The sequence below is a fragment of the Sordaria macrospora genome, chromosome 5 (genome assembly GCF_033870435.1).
Source record: "Sordaria macrospora chromosome 5, complete sequence".
NCBI lineage: Eukaryota > Fungi > Ascomycota > Sordariomycetes > Sordariales > Sordariaceae > Sordaria > Sordaria macrospora.
In genome coordinates this window covers 1,354,681-1,375,136 of record NC_089375.1, presented here as the reverse complement: position 1 = coordinate 1,375,136, position 20,456 = coordinate 1,354,681, and the positions used below count along the sequence as shown (strand labels likewise).

Genomic DNA, 20,456 nt, shown 5'->3' with positions numbered 1-20,456 from the left:
TGTAGTACGCATAAGAGTACGACGAAAAGGTTGCCTTGGGGGGAAAGGGAACTTGGTACTCCATCACCTGGTTTTGCCATCGCGGACGGGGGTATCGCGAGTAGTCCTGTCCCTTTCCAAAGTTTTGACAGCCAGGCAGATGCGTAGTCCATTTGATCGGACAACGTATTGTACAAGCTGGGTCAGAAAAGTCTGCCTCAGGTTTATTACAGCAGCAGCACCGGCGGCACATGCCAGGCTCTCGTCATGGGTAAGCTATTTCCAAGGAGCGCGGCTGGTCCATGAGCCGAGAGAAGCCATGGGGATGGTATAACTGTAACATGATGACAATCCCAATGGATGGATCAAGAGCCCGGGATGAGTAGCCGTTGTAGGAAGGTATACGCAGCACAACAGCCTCAGAGAGTCCACAGACTACAGTTCATGAAACGAGCTGCTTTGTGCTGAATATGACTGTTACAAACGTATAGAGCTAGGTTGCAAGAGGGAACGGACGGACCGGGGCCCTCGTTTCTGGATACCCAATGGAATCGTCGCTGAGGTGACAGGATATAAGTCCTATACAGCCGTAGTGAAACTGTTGTGAGGGAGACCTGTGAGATTGCCATGTCGTCACACCTTTGTGTTGTGTAGCTGCGTGTATTCCAGCCGGAGCTTGGGACGCATTCTGAGACTTTTTGGATGTTTGCTTCTGGCCACCTTTTCCAGCTGGCTTGGCTTGCCTCAAGATCTGATGTTTGCCTCTGAAGCTCTGGTACATCTGGCACGTGGATCGAGAGATGGTCTCACGACTGTCTTTGGGCATGCTGGTTCCCTTGCAAGTTTGCATCGCAATTCCCAGCATCGCCGGCGATTAACCCCCTTGCCTTGCAAAGCGCCAATCCCAAATAAGCGGGCAAGAACATGGCGGGAAGTAGTACTTGGGCGCGACAAGGCCGCCTGGTCTCAGCCATTGGCTGTTGTCAATGAGGTGCCCTAAGGATTATTTCATATTGGATACCCAAATAAGGCGTTCTCGAAGGCCCAAGCACTAGGTTCGGCGGAGGTAATCAACGGCCGGAGATGGAAGAATGCTACTATCCGCCAATGATACTATTTGGGGAAGGCTTGATAGATTCGCAGTCCTCGTCAGCCTCCGAATGGAAGAACCTTTGTTGTTTGAGACCATGATGCTGATATGATGGCCAGTCTAAAATACGATCAAGAGTAAGAAGACGCGAGCATGGCCAACCTATACCCCAATCACGGCCATGATGCTCCTAACAATCTGAAAGCGTGTTTAATGCCAACACATCAGAAGAGACCGGTCGACTTGAATGGTGCCAGCTCTCGAGTCGAAACTCGTTGTTGGTTTTGACCGTGCCTCGTGCTCCCAGTCCCGCACGACCATCCAAGTCTCAAGCCCAGATTGTGGCTAGCAGGAACAACCATGAGGACCACCGCTGGAGCTGAGAGAGAAAATATTCTGAGGTTGACGGAATAGCCGGAGTCTTTCGTATCTGTGCCTCTCCTCTAATTTCACCGAATGCTCGGCTCGGGAAAGATTAGCCAGTCGGGGCGAGAGAATATGCCATGCTCGGATGGTGATCGATGCAGTGTGCGACCAAGATGCTCAGCCGGGCTCGGCATCGGGGTTGAAACAAAGGTCGTCATTCAGCTTCGATTCCAACGTCTTGGGCGGCCTTTAAGCACCATCTTAAACCCTTCTCCAGACCTGGCCGTGCAACGAACGGATGAATGATGCCATGATTCATCGTGTCATGATTGCTAGAAACCACCAGTCCTTTCACCCCGAAACCAGCGGAAGGCGGCGTGGCGGTCCGTCAGTCGTGACGAAGAATTTGGAACGGAAGTTGAACGTCAAGATTTTGAACTAGTCGTGGTTGAAAACCCGGGCTAAGGAAGATTTTTGGAGATGTCGTGAAATTGATGTTTTGGAGTACCTCTGTAAAAGGAGGAAACAGATGTGACGGAAAGTGTCATCCGTTGTTGGACGTTCCTGGACAGAGTCGAGCCAATACAAGACGGGCGGGAAGTTGAACCTCGGCCCGCCCCCGGATTTTGTTAGTGCTTGGCTTCCCCGCGCTGGCCGGCAAGGTTCATCAGCGATACTCACACAGCTTATGTCTCCGAACTTTGACTCTTTTCTCAACTGTTATAGACAATCCTTTGTCACGCCTTGACCGAATAACCTTCTAGATCACGGGACGAAAGGAAACGACCACAATTGAGGTTGAGAAATTGGAAGAAAACTCACCATGTCCGAGTCCGCCAGGCAACGCATCCAGGCCATTGGCAACCACCTTGCCGCCGATAAGAACGCCATCCCGCCCGTTATCAAAGTGGCTGGCGATTCGAATGGACCTAGAGTAACTGGGAAAGTGGTCATCATTACCGGTAAGTTGAGTATTAGTTGCTGTAGGCCGCATATTTTATCGTAGGTTGAAGCTAACGTTTGTGAAGGCGCAAACTCCATTCTCGGTATTGGCCGAGCATCCGCTCACCAGTTTGCCCAAAACGGGGCAAAGGCAGTCTACATCTGCGACTACGATGATTCCAACCTCGAGGCACATAAGCGCGAGATTGAATCGTTATATTCCGGCGTGAGCGTGCACACGCGGCAGTTTGATGCCGCCGATGAGAAGGCCATCAACGAGGTCGTCAAGGATGCTCTAGACCGATACGGACGGCTCGATGTCTTTTTTGCCAACGCGGGAATCACTGGCCCTCATACCAAGTTTTCGGATGTTGATGCTGATGAGTTTATGGATACTATGAGGGTCAACGCGCTCGGGTAAGACGCCTTGTTTTCTTCGTGAATCGGCCTTTCTTGTCATGTCCCGTTCTTGAAGGGTATCGCTAACCATATGTAACATCAAAGCCCCTTTCTTGCCGCCAAATACGCTGCGCCGGCCATGCAAAAGACATCGGCAGAGAAGCCAAACTCCTCCGGGAGCATTATAATGACGGCGTCGGTAGCCGGTCTGCGGTCCAACGCCGGAGGAACGCCCTACTCGGCTTCCAAGGCAGCCGTCGTCAGCATGGCACAAACCATTGCCTACCAACTGGTCGGGACCAACATCCGGGTCAACGCTCTCTGCCCCGGTTTGATCGAGACGGGCATGACGGCGCCGGTATTCGAGACCGCACGAGCTAGGGGTACCGAACGCAAGATTGGGCAGCTCAACCCTCTCAGGAGAGGTGGACATGCTGATGAGATTGCGCGTGTGGCCTTGTTCCTGGGAAGTGATGAGAGCAGCTATGTCAACGCCCAGGCATGGGCGGTGGATGGCGGTCTGAGTTCTGGCCATCCTTATGTGCCGGGCAAGATTGCGTAGATCTCTGGGACAAGTCGTACCTGGAGTGAGACTGCGAGAGACCTTGACCGAGAAATAATGACATATGCTTTTGCATCTCCTTGCCATGCCAGTGTCGAGTATCCGGCATCCCTTGCTTAAACAGACAATGTGATGATGATGTGTTTTCAACAGCGGTAAACCAGGAAACCCTGAAGATGTACTGCAGTTGTTGCTCGGTACCGCGGGCGGTCAGAAAGGGGGGCGTCTCATCCCTCCACGTTGTAGCCTTCACCGACTGAGTGGGTATAGCGACATTACCATGTACGTACTGGTGTAGCATGTACCGTCCTTTTGGAGTCTTGGATATAAGAGCATCTGCGGGCTATACCTCCGTCTCACTCAGCTGTATAGCGCGGTTAGCAGACATTGACGAGTACCTGAAGCTGGCTTGGCTGGACACCTCCAATTTGGACCAGGACGAAACCTCTAGCGAGCACATCATAACAACAGGCACATGACCCATCGAATCTGGAAACAATCTGGTGTGAAATCCAAATAAGCTCATCATCGAGATTGTCCCACAACCAGACTGACCAGATTCAGTGTCTGTAAGAGCATGGGCGCCGAGACAGGAGGCGTGGGGGGAGATGTTCCAGGGGAAGTTGGGGAAACGCGGGAAGCTGGGGACTAACAACTGGCGATGCAGTGACACAGTGGGATGGCCGTCCTCTGACCAACCACGAAGCCTGTCACGGATCTGGCAGCGGTGTGGGGTACATCTCGGTGCATCTGTGGAAACGCCTCCCATCTGCTGGGATTGCCAGATGGTCTGCCGCTTGACAACACCCAGAAGGCAGTGTGGTCAGCATCTTCAACTGTCCGCCAGTGAAAGTTGGCCGCACTAAATCTAGCGCATTAACATTTCCCAGCGAGGCGCCCTGGTCGCTTTTAACCTAGACTTGGTTTAGAAACCGCCAACGTGTTGAACTCTTTGAGGAATGGTCTCAACCATGCTACCACTCATTGCCAGGTCAGGTACCGCCGGCCTCACTTTGTCAAAATGAAATTAGACGTGACAGACGTGACTACTTTGTAAGTGAAGAACTAGAGGGTGGCATCCCGTGGCTTCTTGATGTGAACGTGATGGCTGTCACAGTTGGTAAGGCGCGGCCGCCCTGTCGTAGGGCCCTGGGGGTGTTGAGCTGTTCCAGTGCCCCCCGCTGCTTCCACTTTACGACGCTCGCTTCTGCCTCTTTGGACCTTCAGGATCTAACAAATCATTGGCACTCCAGTTGCTGATTAATTGGCACCATCACCCTAACAGTGGTCGGTCTTGAGTACGGCGTTAAGGTTAACTGCGACCTCAAGTCACCATCTTACCACATTCAAGCTTTGAAGTTGCTTACCCTCGTAATAAACAGTACTACCCGCCCTCGGACTATGGGGCTAGAGAGCGAGCGAGGAGACAATGACGTTATGGCCTGCGTGCTCACGCGACCTGACTACAGCTTCTTTTTCTCACTTTGCTTCTTACCAAGTACACTCAGTTTAAACAACTTTCACGGACTTTAAGTCAGTGTCAACTTGAATCGGCCGCCCAGGTCCGTGCTCAAGGACGATGTGACCGGTATTAAAATTACTTGGTAACATTCAGTTATGAGTGTTGCCCTTTCCTCTTTCTCTTTGGCTTAGTCGCAACTGGCACTTAATCTTGTACAACTGATTCGTACTCCGTAGCACTTCCTAGCACATGGCCGAAGCGAACTATTGTAGCTGGTGGCTGCGGATGCAGAAAGTGTGAGAGGTTTCTTTACCAAATGGAAAAAAAAATAGGTATGCATTGCATTCGGACCTGTGATCAGTAATAACCCATATCTGCTGTACAAATCGAATGTTTTGGGACCACTTTGTCTGTTTCTCGGTCTCCGCTCGCATGTCTACGTCTGCGAGCTTGGTTGGGCTTGCATCTGATCGCGCCGCGAGACGCCACAGGGCTTTTGTCGGAATTCGGAACTGGCCGTTGGCGTGCATCATTGGAATCATTCGCCCTTGCCTGTCTGCCAATCTGGAAGCACTTACGATACTGTAGAGGGCACGGTCGGGAATTCGGGAGACACCGGGAGCATGTTCGTCTCCCATACCATCATTTCTCATTCTTTGCTGTTGGTTGTACCTGTGATGTCAGCCATAGGCCGATCCCGAGTTATCCATATACGTGGTATTGCTCACACTGACTACATAAGTCTATTGATGACAGAAAGCCCACGGTGAAAAACGGAGAGGAGCATCCGACTGCCCTTTCCTTCCTTTCAAACAGCCACCACCATTCTGAGAAGAGACCGAATCTTTGTGACATCTCGTTCAGGGGCAGTGAGGGGGTGCCAACCTGCCTTCTTTCATTATGGTTCGTAGGCACCTAGCGCCTGTACGTACACCGTCTTCAGTGCGTGAGTGGGATGGACGTCCAACGTTAGCAGGTGCAATGCTCAACCAGTCAGCCAGCAGTTTCTGCCAACCGAAACAGGGCGGGTCGAGGATCCAGCCGTGCCAGCTTTAAAATGTTCCTCACTGCATGCAGGGTCCGCCAGAGAGCGGGATCGTCGATTCCATTCTTGAAAGGATGACTGTATTTTCGGTGGCAAGCAGGACTTGATTCATCAATGATTGGCCAACCAGGCGTCATACCGGGGCTTGGCCATTCAGACTTGTCCGTTGCTGGCGTTGCAAGCTCTGTCCTACAGAAATATAGTACAGAAGCATACCTACCTTAAGTACATGCAAGAAACGGCATGTCCATCCATCTACGTAGAGCCAAGTACCGGTCCCGCTAACAATCAATGGCCTAGACCCCACACAGTTTTGCGCTAGTGCGCCATGAATTTCCCCCATCACACTGCAGCAACTGCCCGTGGGCGAGCCCGCAATGAATTGTTGACAACTGAATGAATCCATCTTTTAAATCCAGCCCTTCCCTCCCATGGAAGGCCTTCTTCCTTCACCACACCACCCACTCATCTGAACGACATATGATGCGCTCAACTTGACAGCCGCCCATCAGGCATCATCACAGTAATAATAACGCTATCCTCGATATCGAAGCTGGTTTTCACACTGGAGTTACCCCGATCTCTGCATCACCCCATTTGCAGCACTCTTCGGCGTTCGCTCACGTGTCTCCGCCTACGACCCTCGACAAGACCTCTTTTGCTCCTCGATCGGAGGCACCTTTACGCACCACCGAATCTCAAATTCCTCGTTAGCATACCCTCGCAGGAAAGCTTGAGGAGCTCGGGCTTTCCCAGGTACATACCCAACCACGACGCATCCCACACAACCCCGGAACAATTTGGGAAATCAGCAAAAATGGGCAGCTCATAGTCCTCAGAAAGAAGTGCCCTGGGACACTCTTGGTTCCACTGCTCCTCAACACAGAAACAAATCCGACCGTACTACTTCTACCAACAACAGGAGAGCCATTACATCTTCTCCATTCCTCTCCTCCAACAGTTCACCCGACCGAAAACGTCCCGGTCAACCACGAGCCACCGTGCCGATCGATTCGAACCGCCAACCCATCTGCTATCCCCCTGCACTATTTCGTCGGTCGAACCAGCTTCCCCTGTCTCTCTTTGAGCATATCCTAGCCCTGGCCGGTTCTGGCCGTCTGATGATCCACTCTGCTTCCGACGCCTCAACGCTTGTTTCGCCAACCAAAAGCGTCCTGCACTCGTCACTGCTACAACCGGAATCCATGACAGCCCTGGCTACCATGGTAGGGGGCAACAAGACCGCCATGAAGAGGAATACGAGAGCATTCATTGGTGAGAAGACAGAGCTGCCCCTGCTTGGGCCTCAGTCAGAGAAAATGTCCAAGGAAGATGAGAAGACGGACGTAGAACCGCACAGGGAGGGCTCTATTGGCACATCGACGAGCCAAAGTAGCCGCTCAAGCCGCCAGACGAGCCTCGAGTGCTCACCCACGACTGCTGCGACGTCGTTGGATGCGGATCTGTCAGAGTTGGGCAGAGAGGAACAATTCAGCCTCCCCGACGCACTTCGCGATATCGAGCCTCCTCATGCCGTTCAAGCCTACAGCCACAGTGCCAAAGATCTCCCGCGGCCAAACCCTACGCTCCCACTCATCCCCTCGGATGGGCGCCCCAAGAATTTTGGTATCGTTGTTCCTGGAGTATACCGAAGTAGTTTTCCGCAGAGCGAAGATTACCCTTTCATCGAGAGCCTCGGGTTGAAGACTATGGTGTAAGTTACCCCATTCGGAAACCTTTGTTTCCCCCCTCACGTACTGACAATGGCTTTTCAGCACATTGGTCCAAAAGGATTTCCCGGAGGGCTATGATACTTTCCTCAGCAAAAATGGTATCAAGCATCACGTCTTCGACATGAAGGGCACCAAGAAAGAGGCAATTCCCATCACGACGATGAAGGCCATCCTCCGACTGGTGCTCAACACAGCCAATCACCCACTCATGATTCACTGCAACCACGGAAAGGTAAATTACCTTTCGACAATATTTTGAACAAATGGAACGGTCAAGCTAACATTGTTTGTGCAGCATCGCACTGGCTGTGTGGTTGGGATTGTTCGCAAGACTCTTGGCTGGGACGTGAACAATATCCTCGACGAGTACCGGAGTTATGCCGAGCCCAAAGTCCGCGAGACAGATGTCAACTACATCCAGGGATTCGAAATGGCCCAAATCTCAAACCTTTTCTCCAAGGACAATACGATGTTGGGGCGATTTGCGTCGCCCAGGTTCGCCCACTCTACGGCCGTGGCCATCATTTTCCTGTTATTCTGGTATCATTTTTCCGGAATCTCGCTGCCAAATTCGGAGGCGGCGGATCGCAAGCTGCTCACACAGTAGCTTTTCGGCGTCACGTTCGGATACCCGTCGATTCTTCTTGGTCACAATATTACACTTTTTGGCACCCACAAATCCCACGGACACAATAAAGGCGTGGCGCAGCTCGATCCGGCAGTGAGAAGGATTGCATCATGAAGGGGAAGACATCACGGTATTTTTTTTTTTTTTGGTTGAGTCGGAATTTAAGGTCCAGCGGATATCCTGCTTCAGAGCGGGTACAATGGCGTGGCTTTGCAATGGGGTTTTCCGTACCAGGGACCTGGAGGGCTGGCCGACGAAGTGATTCACGGATGGCTTTCCTTCGGGGGTATCACATGGCCACGAACCCGGGCTCGGAATTGGTATCACTTGCATGGAAGAGATAAGATAGGGTGGAGAGCGGAGACTATCAAGTGCTGAGTGTCTCCTGGCGTTGGAACGGTCTCCCTCTTATTCATTAGGGTGGTTTCCTATGTTCATATCATGATTACGGTTGTTTTCGCCGCAGCGTTGGGTCTGCGCATATAGTGTTAAGCTATTCAAGCTCATAACCCCCAAAGGAGTAAGGAGGAAATTAAACACCTATTTGGCGCGTGCTGCTCAAAGCGAACATGTTCAGAAATGTGACTCCGTGTGTAGCCGAATTTCCTTGTTTGCCATTTCCCAGCCTTTGACGCCGCCGAATGCTTGCTCTTTATGATACAGTATGATACAGACACACAACTCCTCCCACGGAAGAGCCCCGAAACAACGAGCCCGTCTTTCCCCCCTCCTCCCAGCAACTTCTGTATATGCTACAAGTGCACTGGTCCAGTAACTGTCCATCGTAGCCCTCTAGAACACACACCTACATGCCAGGCCGACTCTGCTCAACCACAGCAAACGCACTTCCTCCTCCACACCGTTTCAACCGTTTCTGTCGAATCTTCATTCGCTATCGCTGTACATGCCCCACTTGTCCATCTCCTTCCTCTCCTGCTCCTCGGCCTTGCGATCACCTGTCACGTAGGTGTAGGTGCCGGCAAGCACATTGGCGGCGCTCAGACCCATGGCCGTGGCCCGCACGGCGCCGCGAGCAGAGAACTTGTTCTTGAGTGCGGCAGGACGACGGCGGGCAGCGAGAAGGAAGTAGATGCCGCTCCAGGCGGCCGTCATGCCGGCGCTGTCGATCTTGAAGCCGGCCACGCTGAGGTAGCTCGAGAACATGAGGAGAGGGGTGAAGAGCATGGGCAGGGCCTGGAAGGGACGCCAGTGCAGAGCCGTGATGAGGGTTGCTAGGCCCATGCCGGGGAGGGAGGAGGCTGTTTTCCAAAGTTCGGGTTAGTATGTTGTGGGTGTAAGTGAGGATAGCTCACACATGAGAGTTGGTGAGTGAATGAACGAGTGAATACTTACATCCCCAGCCTCTGACCTTGTCCAGGGCGGATGACTTGATCTCTTCTTCGGTTGACATGATGGGCTAGGATATTGGGATATATTTGTTGTTGATCTTTTTACTATCTCCAACAACAGGTGTTTATTTTTTTTGTTAAACGGGTTTTTTGAGCTATCTGCAGCTTCTGAATCGGCTCAAGCATGTCAATTGAAGGAAGCTGTGACGACACTGGTTGGATGACTAAGCAAACTGGATCCATCCTTGTTGCCCGTTCCCGTCTTGTCTCCAATTCCACGGTTTCGTCGTTCTCCAGTTCCGGTCAGGTGCACGGGCCATGTGTAAATGGAATGGAAGAAAGGTGAGCGTGGAAGTTCCATGCTGTCCGGCTCCCTGACCGAGCCCGCTTAGTTGTTGGTGCAACCCGTTCAATGTGTGTCTTACCGGCGTAAACATACCTATCTGTCGACGGAGTATCTTATTCAAATATAAGCGTTGAATACTGAACGTATCGAATGGTTCCAAAATGATCGTCTAATATTTGTAGTATCCCACTCTGACTGCGACTAGTAAGGCTGGTACGTACACTTTTTGGACAAGGGGCCACAACTCACGGGTTGGGGGTCCCCTCCGTGCTGCAGCGGTTCCAGAAAAAAGCCACGCTTTCGACTCCCCTGTCCGCTCTCCTTGTCAATGCATTTACACATTCGCGACCCGGACGGACCTGAACCTGGCATCTAACACCAGAACATTATAGAATCTCTTTCTCACACCCGGGTCTGTGATCCCGATAACAACTAGGTCTCTGTTACCGACCTGCCGCCCGGCTTCTTGTCCACCTTCATCAAACCGCGACGTTATCACGGACACCGCCTTTGCCTTGTTGCGCCACTACATCCCTCAGCCCTTCGCAACCGAAAGATCGGCCAACGAGACGATCCGACTTCTAGGATTACAGAAACACATCTGGCCTTTATCTTCAAAGATAATCACCGACAGTACCTAGTAACGTCTTGACGACCGGAACCATAAGACAAAAGGGCACATCATGCCCGCAGCCACAACCTCGGGGGCCGATGCCTCTAGCGGATCATCCGCCCACAACCGCCAGCACAACCAGGGCAACCAGGAGCGCAAATACACAGTCGAGCAGAAGGCCGCGGTCCTGCGAATCCGGAGATGCGAACCTACGGCCTTTTACGAGATCCTCGAGTTGTCCAAGACATGTACCGACGCCGAGATCAAGAAGGCCTACCGCAAGCAGTCGCTGCTGACACATCCGGACAAGAACGGCCACGAGCATGCCGACGAGGCCTTCAAGATGGTCGCGCGTGCCTTCAGCGTCCTAGGTGACAAGGAGAAGCGCGACAAGTACGACCGCTTCGGAACCGACCCGGACAGCAGGTTCGCCAGCGCGCAGCAGCAGCAGAATCCGTTTGCCGGGTTTGGGAATAGGGGAGCAGCAAGGGCGCATCAGGGAGGCATGTGGGGAGACGACGCAGACATTAGCCCCGAGGAAATGTTCGCGAGGTTCTTTGGTGGAGGAGGTTTCGGTGGAGGTCCGTTTGGAGCCGGTATGTGTCCCGCCTTTGAATCTACAGGTTACGGGGTTTCGGAATGCTGACGTTTCTTTTCTCTTTATATAGCTTTCGACGGAGGGCCGCAGTTCGTCTTCAACTTTGGTGGTGGGCCCGGTATTCGGGTGCACCAATTCGGCGGAGGCAGGCCCAGGACTCGTCCTCGGCAGGCTGGACAGCAACAAGAAGGAGGCAACAACAGCATGTGGAGTACACTGATGAGCCTCTTGCCCATCATTGTCCTCTTCATCTTCCCCATGATCTCTTCGCTGTTCTCCGGAGCGACATCGGGGCCATCAACACCGGCCATGCGCTTTGAGGAGGCCAAGTCCCCTTTCACAATGGCACGTAAAATGCCTAATGTCAAGGTCAACTACTTTGTCAACCCGAACGATGTCAGGCATTATTCCGCCTCGAAGCTGTACAACTTGGATCAGAAGGCCGAGGTCATCTTTGTGCAAACGCTACAGAACCAGTGCGAGCGAGAGATGACGGAGAAGCGGCGGCTGATTGATGAGGCCCAGGGGTGGTTCAGTGTGGACAAGGAGAAGATGGCCAAGGCCGAGAGTTTCGAGACACCAGCTTGTATCCGGATCAGGACCCTTTATCCCTCAGGATCGAAATACTAGAAGGGGTTTTGAGGTCTGGGTTAAGGGCTGAAGTGTTGTGATGAGAGAGGTTGTTGCTGTTGGGTTCAGGCGCTGGGTACGATCATTAACTGTAGGCATGGCATTCAGTTCCGTGGAAGACCTTTCTTGATTAGACTAACAGACGGAGCGGGGGAGTCGGGACGTGTACTTGATGCGCACTCGCTTGACGTCTTATGAGAAATGATGTTTGTATAATCCTAATATATATGTATATACAAAGGGCTCTGGGTGATCCTTCTACGTGACGGTTCAACTCTTTTGAGCTACAGAGTATGAATGATGGGGTTGCGGAAGGCCATGTGACTTCACCTTGTCTTGAGAGGTGTCGGAATATATCTCTCGCTAGGCGATAATTCCGTGTCAGACGGAAATGATATGTTGACATTCCGAGTTCCTGTCAAGTGGAATAGTTGGAATATTGGATGCCTATTATGCACGGGCGTTCCCGTCATGTCCCTGGCCGCCCTGAATCCTCTAGGCAGGAGATGACGAAGCCTGTGAAATGATCAGTGGTGAGGGGTAGCTGCTGCCAACCTGCCATGACCCATGATTGGGAGACCGTCAAAGTGGCCAACGGCATAATTCGCAGATGCAGGCTGTAGTGCTTTTCCCTTGTCCTCATGCTGGGCCAAGCATTGCACCAGCCTCCAACTCTCCAGTCTTTAATAAATAAATGACGTTGCCAATGCCAATCTACCCTTGAGATCCCGACGGTTTCTTATCGCCATTCTATATCGTTTTATGTTATGCTGTTGGTGACGGCTGTCAGCCTCTCAGCCTGCAAGTCAACCTTTTGCGGCCAAGCACCGAGGTCGCCAAGATAGAGTGTCCCACTACGACGGGAACCTTGAGGGGTCCAAGTCCAGTCCGCAGCTGGAGCTTCGCACTGCCACTGTGCCACACTTTTCCAGCTGCTGGGATTTCGTCCCGTCTCCCCCATTCCACTTTGACGATTTGAGCATTTACAACCATCTCAAACCACAGAGTCCATTGGGATTTCGCATTTACATCGAACAACACCAAACTGGCTTTATCGAGGAGGCATATCCCGTCTGCTCACCCCTTGCAACCCAACTTTTGCTCTTGTAAGTTGAAGAAACATGCTGTCCTCCAATCGCTTCTGCACTGGATCCTAGTAACAATCTACTGACGACACCCATGTTAGGCCCCAATCTCGTGCTAGAATCGCAGCGCTATCCCAGCAACACCCCAGAACCTCGAGAAGTCGTGCGCCAATGACGCAACTGTTCACTTAACTTCGAACCGCTCTCGATCTCGACCTTGACTACGAAAGGCTGCTTTGTGTCGATTGAGCATTACTCCACGGCTAGGGCTGTTTTAAACCTTCAGTCGAATCCCTTTGGAAGGACGCAGCGAAACCTATACTATAATAATCCGCAGGCGGTTGTCACGTACTAAACAGGGTCCTCTTCGAGTCATTGCCTCTCAGACGCGTTTACTCGGCTTCCTCGGGCTTATATCCTCTCGACGGCCAACACTTTCCAGAACACTAGATTTTGGTTTAGGCATTTGATCAACGACTCTCTAGATATGGTCACCAGGAAACCTCTTCCAGCAAATGCTACCCTGGACCCGGCAGTACGACGAGAACCCTCTTGGTCTTCCGCCATGAACTCGGAGGCAAACATGACATGGAACGACGAGCGTGAGGGGCAGCAACGCCAGGGAGCGTCAGACGGACAAGCCGGTGATGTGCCACGATCTCTGAGGCCTGGTCAAAGCTTCTCCAACTTAACAGGCATCGAGGACGACAATGTTTGGGCTGATAACAACCCGGAAGGGACCAAGTCTACCACTGGTGGAGAGCCAGGTGACATTGGCCGAGTGCCTACCGTTTTGAGGCCCGGCGGCAATGCCCAACCTTCGAGATCCGGTGCGACAGAAGCCGACAAGGTAGGAGGCGACATCAACCGGATACCAACCATACTGCGACCAGGGGGCTCCCACGGACATCCAGAAACTAATCCGTTCAAGAAAAAGATGCCAGGAAGTACATCAGCCAACGAAGGAGAAGACACAATCCCGGCACAACCAGCATATTCACCACCCGTACCGCCTGTGCTATTCCCATCCTTTTCAAACTTGAGCATATCAGAAGGTCCTGAACAAAGCAAGAACCCTTGGCAACCTTCACCGAACCACCAAGGAAACCTCGCAGCACAACGGTCGATTCCAGATTTGCAACAGAGCCACACTGGAGGAGACCCGTGGAGGTCTCCAACCCCATCTCAGCAGCCTGCCCCTGGACCCTCAACGAGCCCACCAACATTGCTCTCACTACCCTCTGATGAAGATCCTGCAAAGTGGGACGAACAGCGTTCACAAAAAGCTCCCGAGCTTTTACCGTCGACTACAGGAGAGGAGACACTTGATGATTCCCATGCATGGGATGACTTGGGCGATTTAGCCACCAGAGGGAGGGCACCCGCAAAACCGCCTGCTACTACGGGGGACGACTGGAACTTGATCGATATCGACACACGCCCTGGCCCTCCATCACGAAGGAGTACTTGGGAGGATTTCGGCGACGACGATGAGAGCTCTCCTAAGCCGGTCACGGAGAATAACATTCCAGCACCTGTCGCGCCTCCGACAATGGGAGCTGTTGTGCCTCCTACACCTCCTCTTGCTGTGCCTTCTACAACATCTACCGTGCCCCCTAATTCGACGTCTGCCGACGAACCAGCCCCACCACTCCCCGAGAGAAGAGCGGAAGAGAGTGCACCTGAGTTACCACCTAGGTCTGCTGAAACGCAGGCTAGTTCATCTTCGCAACAACTACGCCAGGTTGACAGATCCGAGACATACCAAATCAAGAGAATCAACTGGTATGACGCCACAGCGGAAACCAACCCGAGGACATCGCCGATTCTGATCCAGAATGCGAATGGACCTTGTCCGCTTCTTGCGCTTGTCAACGCTCTCATCCTTTCTACCCCGGCGCATCAGGACAACACGGTCCTAGTGGAGACGCTTCGGTCACGAGAGCAAGTCAGTCTCGGGCTGCTTATTGATGCTGTCTTTGACGAACTAATGTCTGAACGACGACTGGGTGAAGACGCCGTTCTACCGGACATTACCGAACTCTACAACTTTCTGCAGAGCCTTCATACGGGCATGAATGTCAACCCACGCTTTGTCCCGACTAAGCAAATGGAAGACGCCTTCAACCGGACATCGCTCAGCGATCTGCCTCCAACCGAGAGGAGCGGTCGAGTCCCCGGGACTTTCGAGAAAACGAGAGAGATGAGACTCTATTCCACTTTCTCTGTGCCCCTGATACATGGATGGCTTCCGCCCAAGAATGATTCGGCCTATGGGGCTTTCGAGAGACAAGCGGCGTCGTATGATGACGCCCAGAACCTCATGTTCCGTGAAGAGGAGCTGGAAGCTAAGCTGAGCAGCCCTGATGAACAGGGCTTGACCGAAAATGAGCAGCAAATGCTCCAGGACATCTTTGCCATCAAAGATTTCTGGAAAACATCTGGCACACAACTTACAACATGGGGACTTGACGTCATTAGCAGTTCGATGAAGCCAGGAGCTGTGGCGATCCTCTTCCGGAACGACCATTTTACCACCCTGTATAAGCACCCACAGACAGGGAAACTCATGACCCTTGTCACGGATGCAGGCTACGCCACCCATGACGAGATAGTATGGGAATCGCTAGTGGATGTGAATGGTGAGCGAGCCGAGTTCTTCTCTGGTGACTTTCGCCCTGTCGGCGGCGCTTCACACGACCCTGGCAACAATTTTGGTAACTCAGGAGAGGGTAGTGGGTGGACGACGGTTCAAGGCCGTAGGGGACGGGCCCAGAGTGGGGATGTGCAAGAAGATGCCTCAACATCTCCGTCCCATGAACAGGAGGATCACGACCTTGCTCTGGCACTGCAACTACAGGAAGAGGAGGAACAACGTCATAGAGAAGAGCAGGACCGTAGACGCCGGGAACGAGAACTTTCGGAGCAGTTCATCGAGCAGCAAGCACGCACCTCGAATGGACAGCAGAGCCAGGGCCACGGACAAGGCCAAGCCCGTGGCGGTAGCCGTGGTGGAGGGGGTAGCTTACGGGACGGCAGAGGCGGCAGTACCGCAACTCTTGGGAGCCAACGGCCAGCGGCCTCAGCATCGCGCAGCTCACTATCGGTTGCTTCCACGGCTCCATCTACGCGCCGAAGCAACAGCTCGGTGAATGTCTCTGCGAACAACGGTGGAGGAGCTAGCCCGATAGCGAACAGAAACGGGGCCAGAACCTCGGGTCAGACTGTGAGGTCGCTCATTCCTCCTCTTCCTGGTCAACAACCACAGCCTTTCACAAATCGTGCACCGGATGATGGAGTAGAAGATGCTCCGCCGAGCTATGATGTGGCTGCTACACAGGCACCGTACATTCCTCCAGAAGGGCATCCCAGCCATCCCTCAAGCAGCCCTACCGCGGCTCGCGCGGATGTTGCTACCGGACCTGGAGCCGCTCCTCCTCGTACCGGAGCAACAAGTCCTCCCCAAAGGTTGGGCTCGACCGCGAGTTCAATGGGATTGAGAAACCCGTCACAGGCTCCTGAGCCTTCATCCATTGGCCAGGCCAATAGACCTCAGTCCGGGTTTCCTGGTAACCCAAACGGGGCGGCACCAAGGCCGATGAGACAGGGGATTCCGGTTCCTGCGGCAGGAGTTCCCGGGACGCCAAGGGAAGACAAATGTGTAGTTATGTGAATGGTGGTTAACGTATGGATTCTCTATCATTTGCGAATATGCTGGCGCGGTTTGGTGTTTGAGGTTTAGGCGTCTGTGGTGCAGCGTTTTGTTCGAGTGTCATGATGAAAGATATAAATGATACCAAAGAGGTTTGGAGTTGGGAGGGTGTTTCTTCTTGATCAGAATGTCCTTCGTTTCAGTTGAAGTAGTGCATCCCCCATGGCTGATGGCAGTTAGAAGAGTAAAGGGGTTTCAAATTTAGTCCAACTGGATGGTATCAACGGAGATGCCTTTGTCCGATGTGCTCTTTTTTGCTGTTTGAAGTATAGGGATAAATCCCGTGGTAACATTTCGGGGAAGTAGCTGGGAGGTGATAGGCGGGAATGCCGTTAGTGGTCACTGTTACACCAGATTAGATTGCCCTTGTTGGATGATTGCGGAGTGCTTTCGTTGACATCATTGGTCACCCGAGCATCGGTGATGGCGATGGTAAAGTGGCCCCTGCCAACGAATACGTTCCACGTTCCTTCCCACTTTCTTGCTCTTGCTTAGTACCTTCTCTCTTTCGTTATTTCCTATGGCCATCCGGCTCGGGTTATAGAAACCTCACCCTACTTGGTGGAAATAGAGGAGTTTAGAAAAACATCACCCGTCCGCGGACCGGTAATTTTTGAAGCTGCCGTCACCTTCGACTTTACAACCTCACCAGATAAGTCGTCGGCCGAGCGGCCAACAAAGAGGAAGATGACGACTACTGTAGGCCTAATCGACAATTGGTATCCTCCAACGAGGGAGAATTACGATCTCATTCTTTCCCTGTGGAAGTGGTTTCCCGTGGTATGTGTCCCAGCACTATGTTGAACATTTTCCCTCACAATTAACACGACCGATCAGGCCGCCTCCATTCAATGGGCCACCTCCTGGTACGGAATGGGCAAGACCTCAGTCACCAGCCGCCTCAACTTGCCCGGCCGGATTGGCTGGCTCACCATGGAAGCGCCCGGCTTCATGACCCTTCTCTACATGATGCGCACCCTTCCCGCCCAGCGCGGCTTCACTCTTAGCGACCTCCCCTGGCAAAACAAAGTTCTCGCCGGCCTCTTCGTCATCCACTACTCCTACCGCGCTATCGCCTTCCCATTCTTGCAGCCCAGCATGGCGCCCATGCACATCATCGTATGGCTCTCCGCGTTTGGCTTCCAGATCATCAACGGAACCCTCATCGGCTCCTGGCTGGCCGCCTACGGTCCTACGAGCCACGCGGCATGGGCCAAGCAGCTATCCAGCTCGTTCCCCACCCTTCAGTTCACCTGCGGAATCGCGCTCTTCTACGTCGGCCTGATGGCGAATTACTACCACGACGACGAGCTGCGGGAGATCCGACGCCGGGAAAACCGCAGGCAGGAGAGGCTGGCGAAGCAGAATGGGCAGCAGGGACAGTCGGGCAAGAAGGTGGAGAAGCACTACGAGATTCCCAAGGCGGGACTGTTCAAGGTGATGCTTTACCCGCATTACTTTTGCGAGTGGATCGAGTGGCTTGGGTTCTACATGGCCGCTGGTTGGGGGTGTCTGCCGGCCAGGTGTTTCTTGCTGAATGAGGTGGCGGCCATGTTGCCTAGGGCCGTGAAGGGGAAGCAGTGGTATATGGAGAAGTTTGGGAGGGAGAAGATTGGGAAGAGGTGGGCGGTTATTCCGGGGGTTTGGTGAGGTCTTCGTTGGATGTCGTCGTCTCCTTAGGGGTTGGTTGGGTAGGAGATGATGGATCCGGAGTGGTGGTTTTGGGCGTATGAAGGAAGAACATGGACAGTTCGTAGCATTTACTAAGGCTGCATTGAGAGGTTGTTTCACTAGAATTACCACGTAAAAGAGTAAAGACAATGCATATGCTAGAGATATAGAATCCAATGCCTTTCCGTCCGTGATCATGACGGGAACCTTGGACGAACCATTTGCAACACCGACGTCGCCCAATGCTGAACTTGTGGGGCCTTACAGTGCTGCTTACAGTGGCAATTTGGCGCCTAACCCGCCAACCAGCTCTGGGAGCCCCCTACAACTCTGGCCAGACAGAACTTCAAATTCCACTTCACTTCAAATGCACCACGATGGAAGTAAACAAAACAGACGTGACAAAGCCAACTTGATGGGATGAACTCGTCACCATCCATCTTTTACCCTCTCTGGTCAGAAATTGGAGCCACACAATTTCTGCGACCTGGCGGGCAAAAACATCAACGGCAAAAGTCGCGATGCCTCTCCTACGGAGCGACTCCTTTAAGGACATAGACTTTACTCTTCGTCGACAGTTCGGCAAGGAGAATTTCAGGTACGAACTATTGGATAAAGACACCTTCATGACCTTGTTCTAATCATTCTTCGCAGACCACACCAAAGAGAAATTATCAAAGCTGCCCTCGACGGCCACGATGTCTTCGTCCAGGCTGCCACCTCGTTTGGCAAGAGTCTATGTTTTCAACTTCCAGCCGTCATAGATCGTGGGAGTATGTTTTTAATCTTCAACGCATCTTCCGGTTGAGATAGGCCCATTCTGACTTTGTCTTCTTAGTCACTATCGTAATCTCTCCATTGCTGAGTCTTATGGCAAGTATCTCTCCTCTGCCCTGCGTTCGAATGACTTACTGACCCCCTTCAGATGAACCAAGTCAAAGCCCTCAAGGCATCAGACGTGGACGCTCGCACCTTAAACAGCAACACTACCATGCCAGAGCGGGACTACATCTACGCTGACCTCGCAACTGGGCATCCCCTTACACGGCTTCTCTACGTGACTCCCGAGCTATGTTCCGGCGACCACTTCCGACGGAAACTGAAACTGGTCTATGAGCAGCGAGAGTTGGCACGGATCGTAGTCGATGAAGCCCATTGCATCTCAGAATGGGGCCACGACTTCCGCAAAGACTTCAAACGGCTCTCCTGGTTCCGCGAAACCTTCCCCAACGTACCAGTCATGTGTCTCACCGCCACAGCCAACGACCAAGTCCGCCGCGATGTACTCACCACACTCGGGTTGGGCAAGACGCCCGGCAAACTCAAGATCTTCAGCATGACCGCCCACCGACCAAACCTACATCTCGAAGTGCGTTATACCAGCGACGAAGCTAACGACCGTTACGACGACTTCGTCACCTGGCTCCAGGGCGTCTACGACCGCCGCGCGGCCGCGGATCGCAAAGCCGAATTAGACGTCACGGGCGAGCGTGTCGAGAACGTCTCAGGGATCATCTACACCATCTCGCGCGACGAAGTCGAATCTCTCGCGGCCGCTTTGAGGCACGACGGCATCGGCGCCCGCCCTTTCCACGCGAAGCTGTCGAACCAGACCAAGGAGGAGACGTTGGCCAAATGGATTGCCAACGAGCCGGGCTACGATATCATCGTTGCCACGACGGCCTTCGGCATGGGCATCGACAAGGAGAACGTGCGCTTCGTCGTGCACTGGCGGCTGCCCAAGTCGTTTGAGGGGTACTACCAGGAGGCCGGGCGGGCGGGTCGTGACGGGAACGCAAGCTATTGTTTTCTGTACTACAGCCGCGAGGATCGGGACCGCGTGTGTAACTTGGTCGCGAGGGAGCCTGTGTCGAAACACGCGGGTGCGAATGGGATCAACAATAAGCAGGCGAGGCAGGAGAGCCTCAGCAGGCTGGTGGCGTATTGTGAGGATACCAGCTCTTGTCGGCATGCGGCGATTTGTAGGTATTTTGGGGAGACGCAGGTGCCTGAGTGCGATTATGCATGCGACTGGCATAAGGATCCGCAGGGGCTGAAGAGAAGGATGGCGAGGGGACTGGCGAGTGAGGAGTGGATTAGTACTCAGCGGGAAGAGGGCATGTATGATGAGTATTGGAGTGAGTAAGGATAGAGGGGGGGTTTTGGAGTTTAGTAACTAGGTAATCTCTAGGTGGAAGCTGCGTTTGAGGTCTGGATTAATATGATACCCATGTTTATATTGACAG

At 53.0% G+C, this 20,456-nt stretch overlaps 7 protein-coding genes across 7 annotated transcripts; 6 read left to right on the top strand and 1 right to left on the bottom strand.

Annotated features, from left to right (window-relative positions):
* Positions 1-2,070: 2,070 nt before the first annotated feature.
* Positions 2,071-3,408, top strand: SMAC4_04100 (uncharacterized protein). Its single transcript, XM_003346620.2, has 3 exons — positions 2,071-2,397; positions 2,464-2,794; positions 2,882-3,408. Exons 1-3 carry the CDS (start codon positions 2,259-2,261, stop codon positions 3,336-3,338), a joined length of 927 nt encoding a protein of 308 aa, XP_003346668.1. The 5' UTR covers positions 2,071-2,258; the 3' UTR covers positions 3,339-3,408.
* A 2,892-nt stretch (positions 3,409-6,300) lies between these two features.
* Positions 6,301-8,759, top strand: SMAC4_12110 (uncharacterized protein). Its single transcript, XM_024655565.2, has 3 exons — positions 6,301-7,559; positions 7,621-7,810; positions 7,874-8,759. Exons 1-3 carry the CDS (start codon positions 6,967-6,969, stop codon positions 8,183-8,185), a joined length of 1,095 nt encoding a protein of 364 aa, XP_024511441.1. The 5' UTR covers positions 6,301-6,966; the 3' UTR covers positions 8,186-8,759.
* Positions 8,760-8,837: 78 nt separating this feature from the next.
* Positions 8,838-9,708, bottom strand: SMAC4_04099 (uncharacterized protein). Its single transcript, XM_003346618.2, has 2 exons — positions 9,560-9,708; positions 8,838-9,465 (listed from the first exon to the last, which is right to left on the bottom strand). The coding sequence occupies exons 1-2, from the start codon at positions 9,615-9,617 to the stop codon at positions 9,092-9,094; spliced, it is 432 nt and encodes a 143-aa protein (XP_003346666.1). The 5' UTR covers positions 9,618-9,708; the 3' UTR covers positions 8,838-9,091.
* Positions 9,709-9,979: 271 nt separating this feature from the next.
* On the top strand, positions 9,980-12,097 carry SMAC4_04098 (uncharacterized protein). The gene is made up of 3 exons (XM_003346617.2): positions 9,980-10,114; positions 10,294-11,110; positions 11,183-12,097. The coding sequence occupies exons 2-3, from the start codon at positions 10,585-10,587 to the stop codon at positions 11,740-11,742; spliced, it is 1,086 nt and encodes a 361-aa protein (XP_003346665.1). The 5' UTR covers positions 9,980-10,114; positions 10,294-10,584; the 3' UTR covers positions 11,743-12,097.
* A 516-nt stretch (positions 12,098-12,613) lies between these two features.
* On the top strand, positions 12,614-16,923 carry SMAC4_04097 (uncharacterized protein). The gene is made up of 2 exons (XM_066090052.1): positions 12,614-12,848; positions 12,929-16,923. The coding sequence occupies exon 2, from the start codon at positions 13,315-13,317 to the stop codon at positions 16,498-16,500; it is 3,186 nt and encodes a 1,061-aa protein (XP_065947128.1). The 5' UTR covers positions 12,614-12,848; positions 12,929-13,314; the 3' UTR covers positions 16,501-16,923.
* Positions 16,924-17,140: 217 nt separating this feature from the next.
* Positions 17,141-18,411, top strand: SMAC4_12927 (uncharacterized protein). Its single transcript, XM_003346616.2, has 2 exons — positions 17,141-17,319; positions 17,377-18,411. The coding sequence occupies exons 1-2, from the start codon at positions 17,227-17,229 to the stop codon at positions 18,187-18,189; spliced, it is 906 nt and encodes a 301-aa protein (XP_003346664.2). The 5' UTR covers positions 17,141-17,226; the 3' UTR covers positions 18,190-18,411.
* Positions 18,412-19,135: 724 nt separating this feature from the next.
* SMAC4_04096 (uncharacterized protein) lies at positions 19,136-20,356 on the top strand (the record flags this gene model as incomplete). Its single annotated transcript, XM_003346615.2, has 1 exon — positions 19,136-20,356. One exon carries the CDS (start codon positions 19,136-19,138, stop codon positions 20,354-20,356), a length of 1,221 nt encoding a protein of 406 aa, XP_003346663.2.
* Between the last annotated feature and the right edge of the window lie 100 nt (positions 20,357-20,456).

What these genes read in the sequence shown, in the direction of transcription:
- SMAC4_04099 (XM_003346618.2), bottom strand. Translation starts at nt 9,617, where the DNA reads ATGTCAACCGAAGAAGAGATCAAGTCATCCGCCCTGGACAAGGTCAGA. An exon ending in CAAGGTCAGAGGCTGGGGAT is followed by an intron (nt 9,466 to 9,559) that starts GTAAGTATTCAC and finishes TTTGGAAAACAG; the next exon opens with CCTCCTCCCTCCCCGGCATG.
- SMAC4_04100 (XM_003346620.2), top strand. Translation starts at nt 2,259, where the DNA reads ATGTCCGAGTCCGCCAGGCAACGCATCCAGGCCATTGGCAACCACCTT. An exon ending in GAAAGTGGTCATCATTACCG is followed by an intron (nt 2,398 to 2,463) that starts GTAAGTTGAGTA and finishes ACGTTTGTGAAG; the next exon opens with GCGCAAACTCCATTCTCGGT. An exon ending in ATGAGGGTCAACGCGCTCGG is followed by an intron (nt 2,795 to 2,881) that starts GTAAGACGCCTT and finishes GTAACATCAAAG; the next exon opens with CCCCTTTCTTGCCGCCAAAT.
- SMAC4_04097 (XM_066090052.1), top strand. Translation starts at nt 13,315, where the DNA reads ATGGTCACCAGGAAACCTCTTCCAGCAAATGCTACCCTGGACCCGGCA.
- SMAC4_04098 (XM_003346617.2), top strand. Translation starts at nt 10,585, where the DNA reads ATGCCCGCAGCCACAACCTCGGGGGCCGATGCCTCTAGCGGATCATCC. An exon ending in TGGAGGTCCGTTTGGAGCCG is followed by an intron (nt 11,111 to 11,182) that starts GTATGTGTCCCG and finishes CTCTTTATATAG; the next exon opens with CTTTCGACGGAGGGCCGCAG.
- SMAC4_12927 (XM_003346616.2), top strand. Translation starts at nt 17,227, where the DNA reads ATGACGACTACTGTAGGCCTAATCGACAATTGGTATCCTCCAACGAGG. An exon ending in TGTGGAAGTGGTTTCCCGTG is followed by an intron (nt 17,320 to 17,376) that starts GTATGTGTCCCA and finishes ACGACCGATCAG; the next exon opens with GCCGCCTCCATTCAATGGGC.
- SMAC4_12110 (XM_024655565.2), top strand. Translation starts at nt 6,967, where the DNA reads ATGATCCACTCTGCTTCCGACGCCTCAACGCTTGTTTCGCCAACCAAA. An exon ending in CTCGGGTTGAAGACTATGGT is followed by an intron (nt 7,560 to 7,620) that starts GTAAGTTACCCC and finishes ATGGCTTTTCAG; the next exon opens with CACATTGGTCCAAAAGGATT. An exon ending in TTCACTGCAACCACGGAAAG is followed by an intron (nt 7,811 to 7,873) that starts GTAAATTACCTT and finishes TTGTTTGTGCAG; the next exon opens with CATCGCACTGGCTGTGTGGT.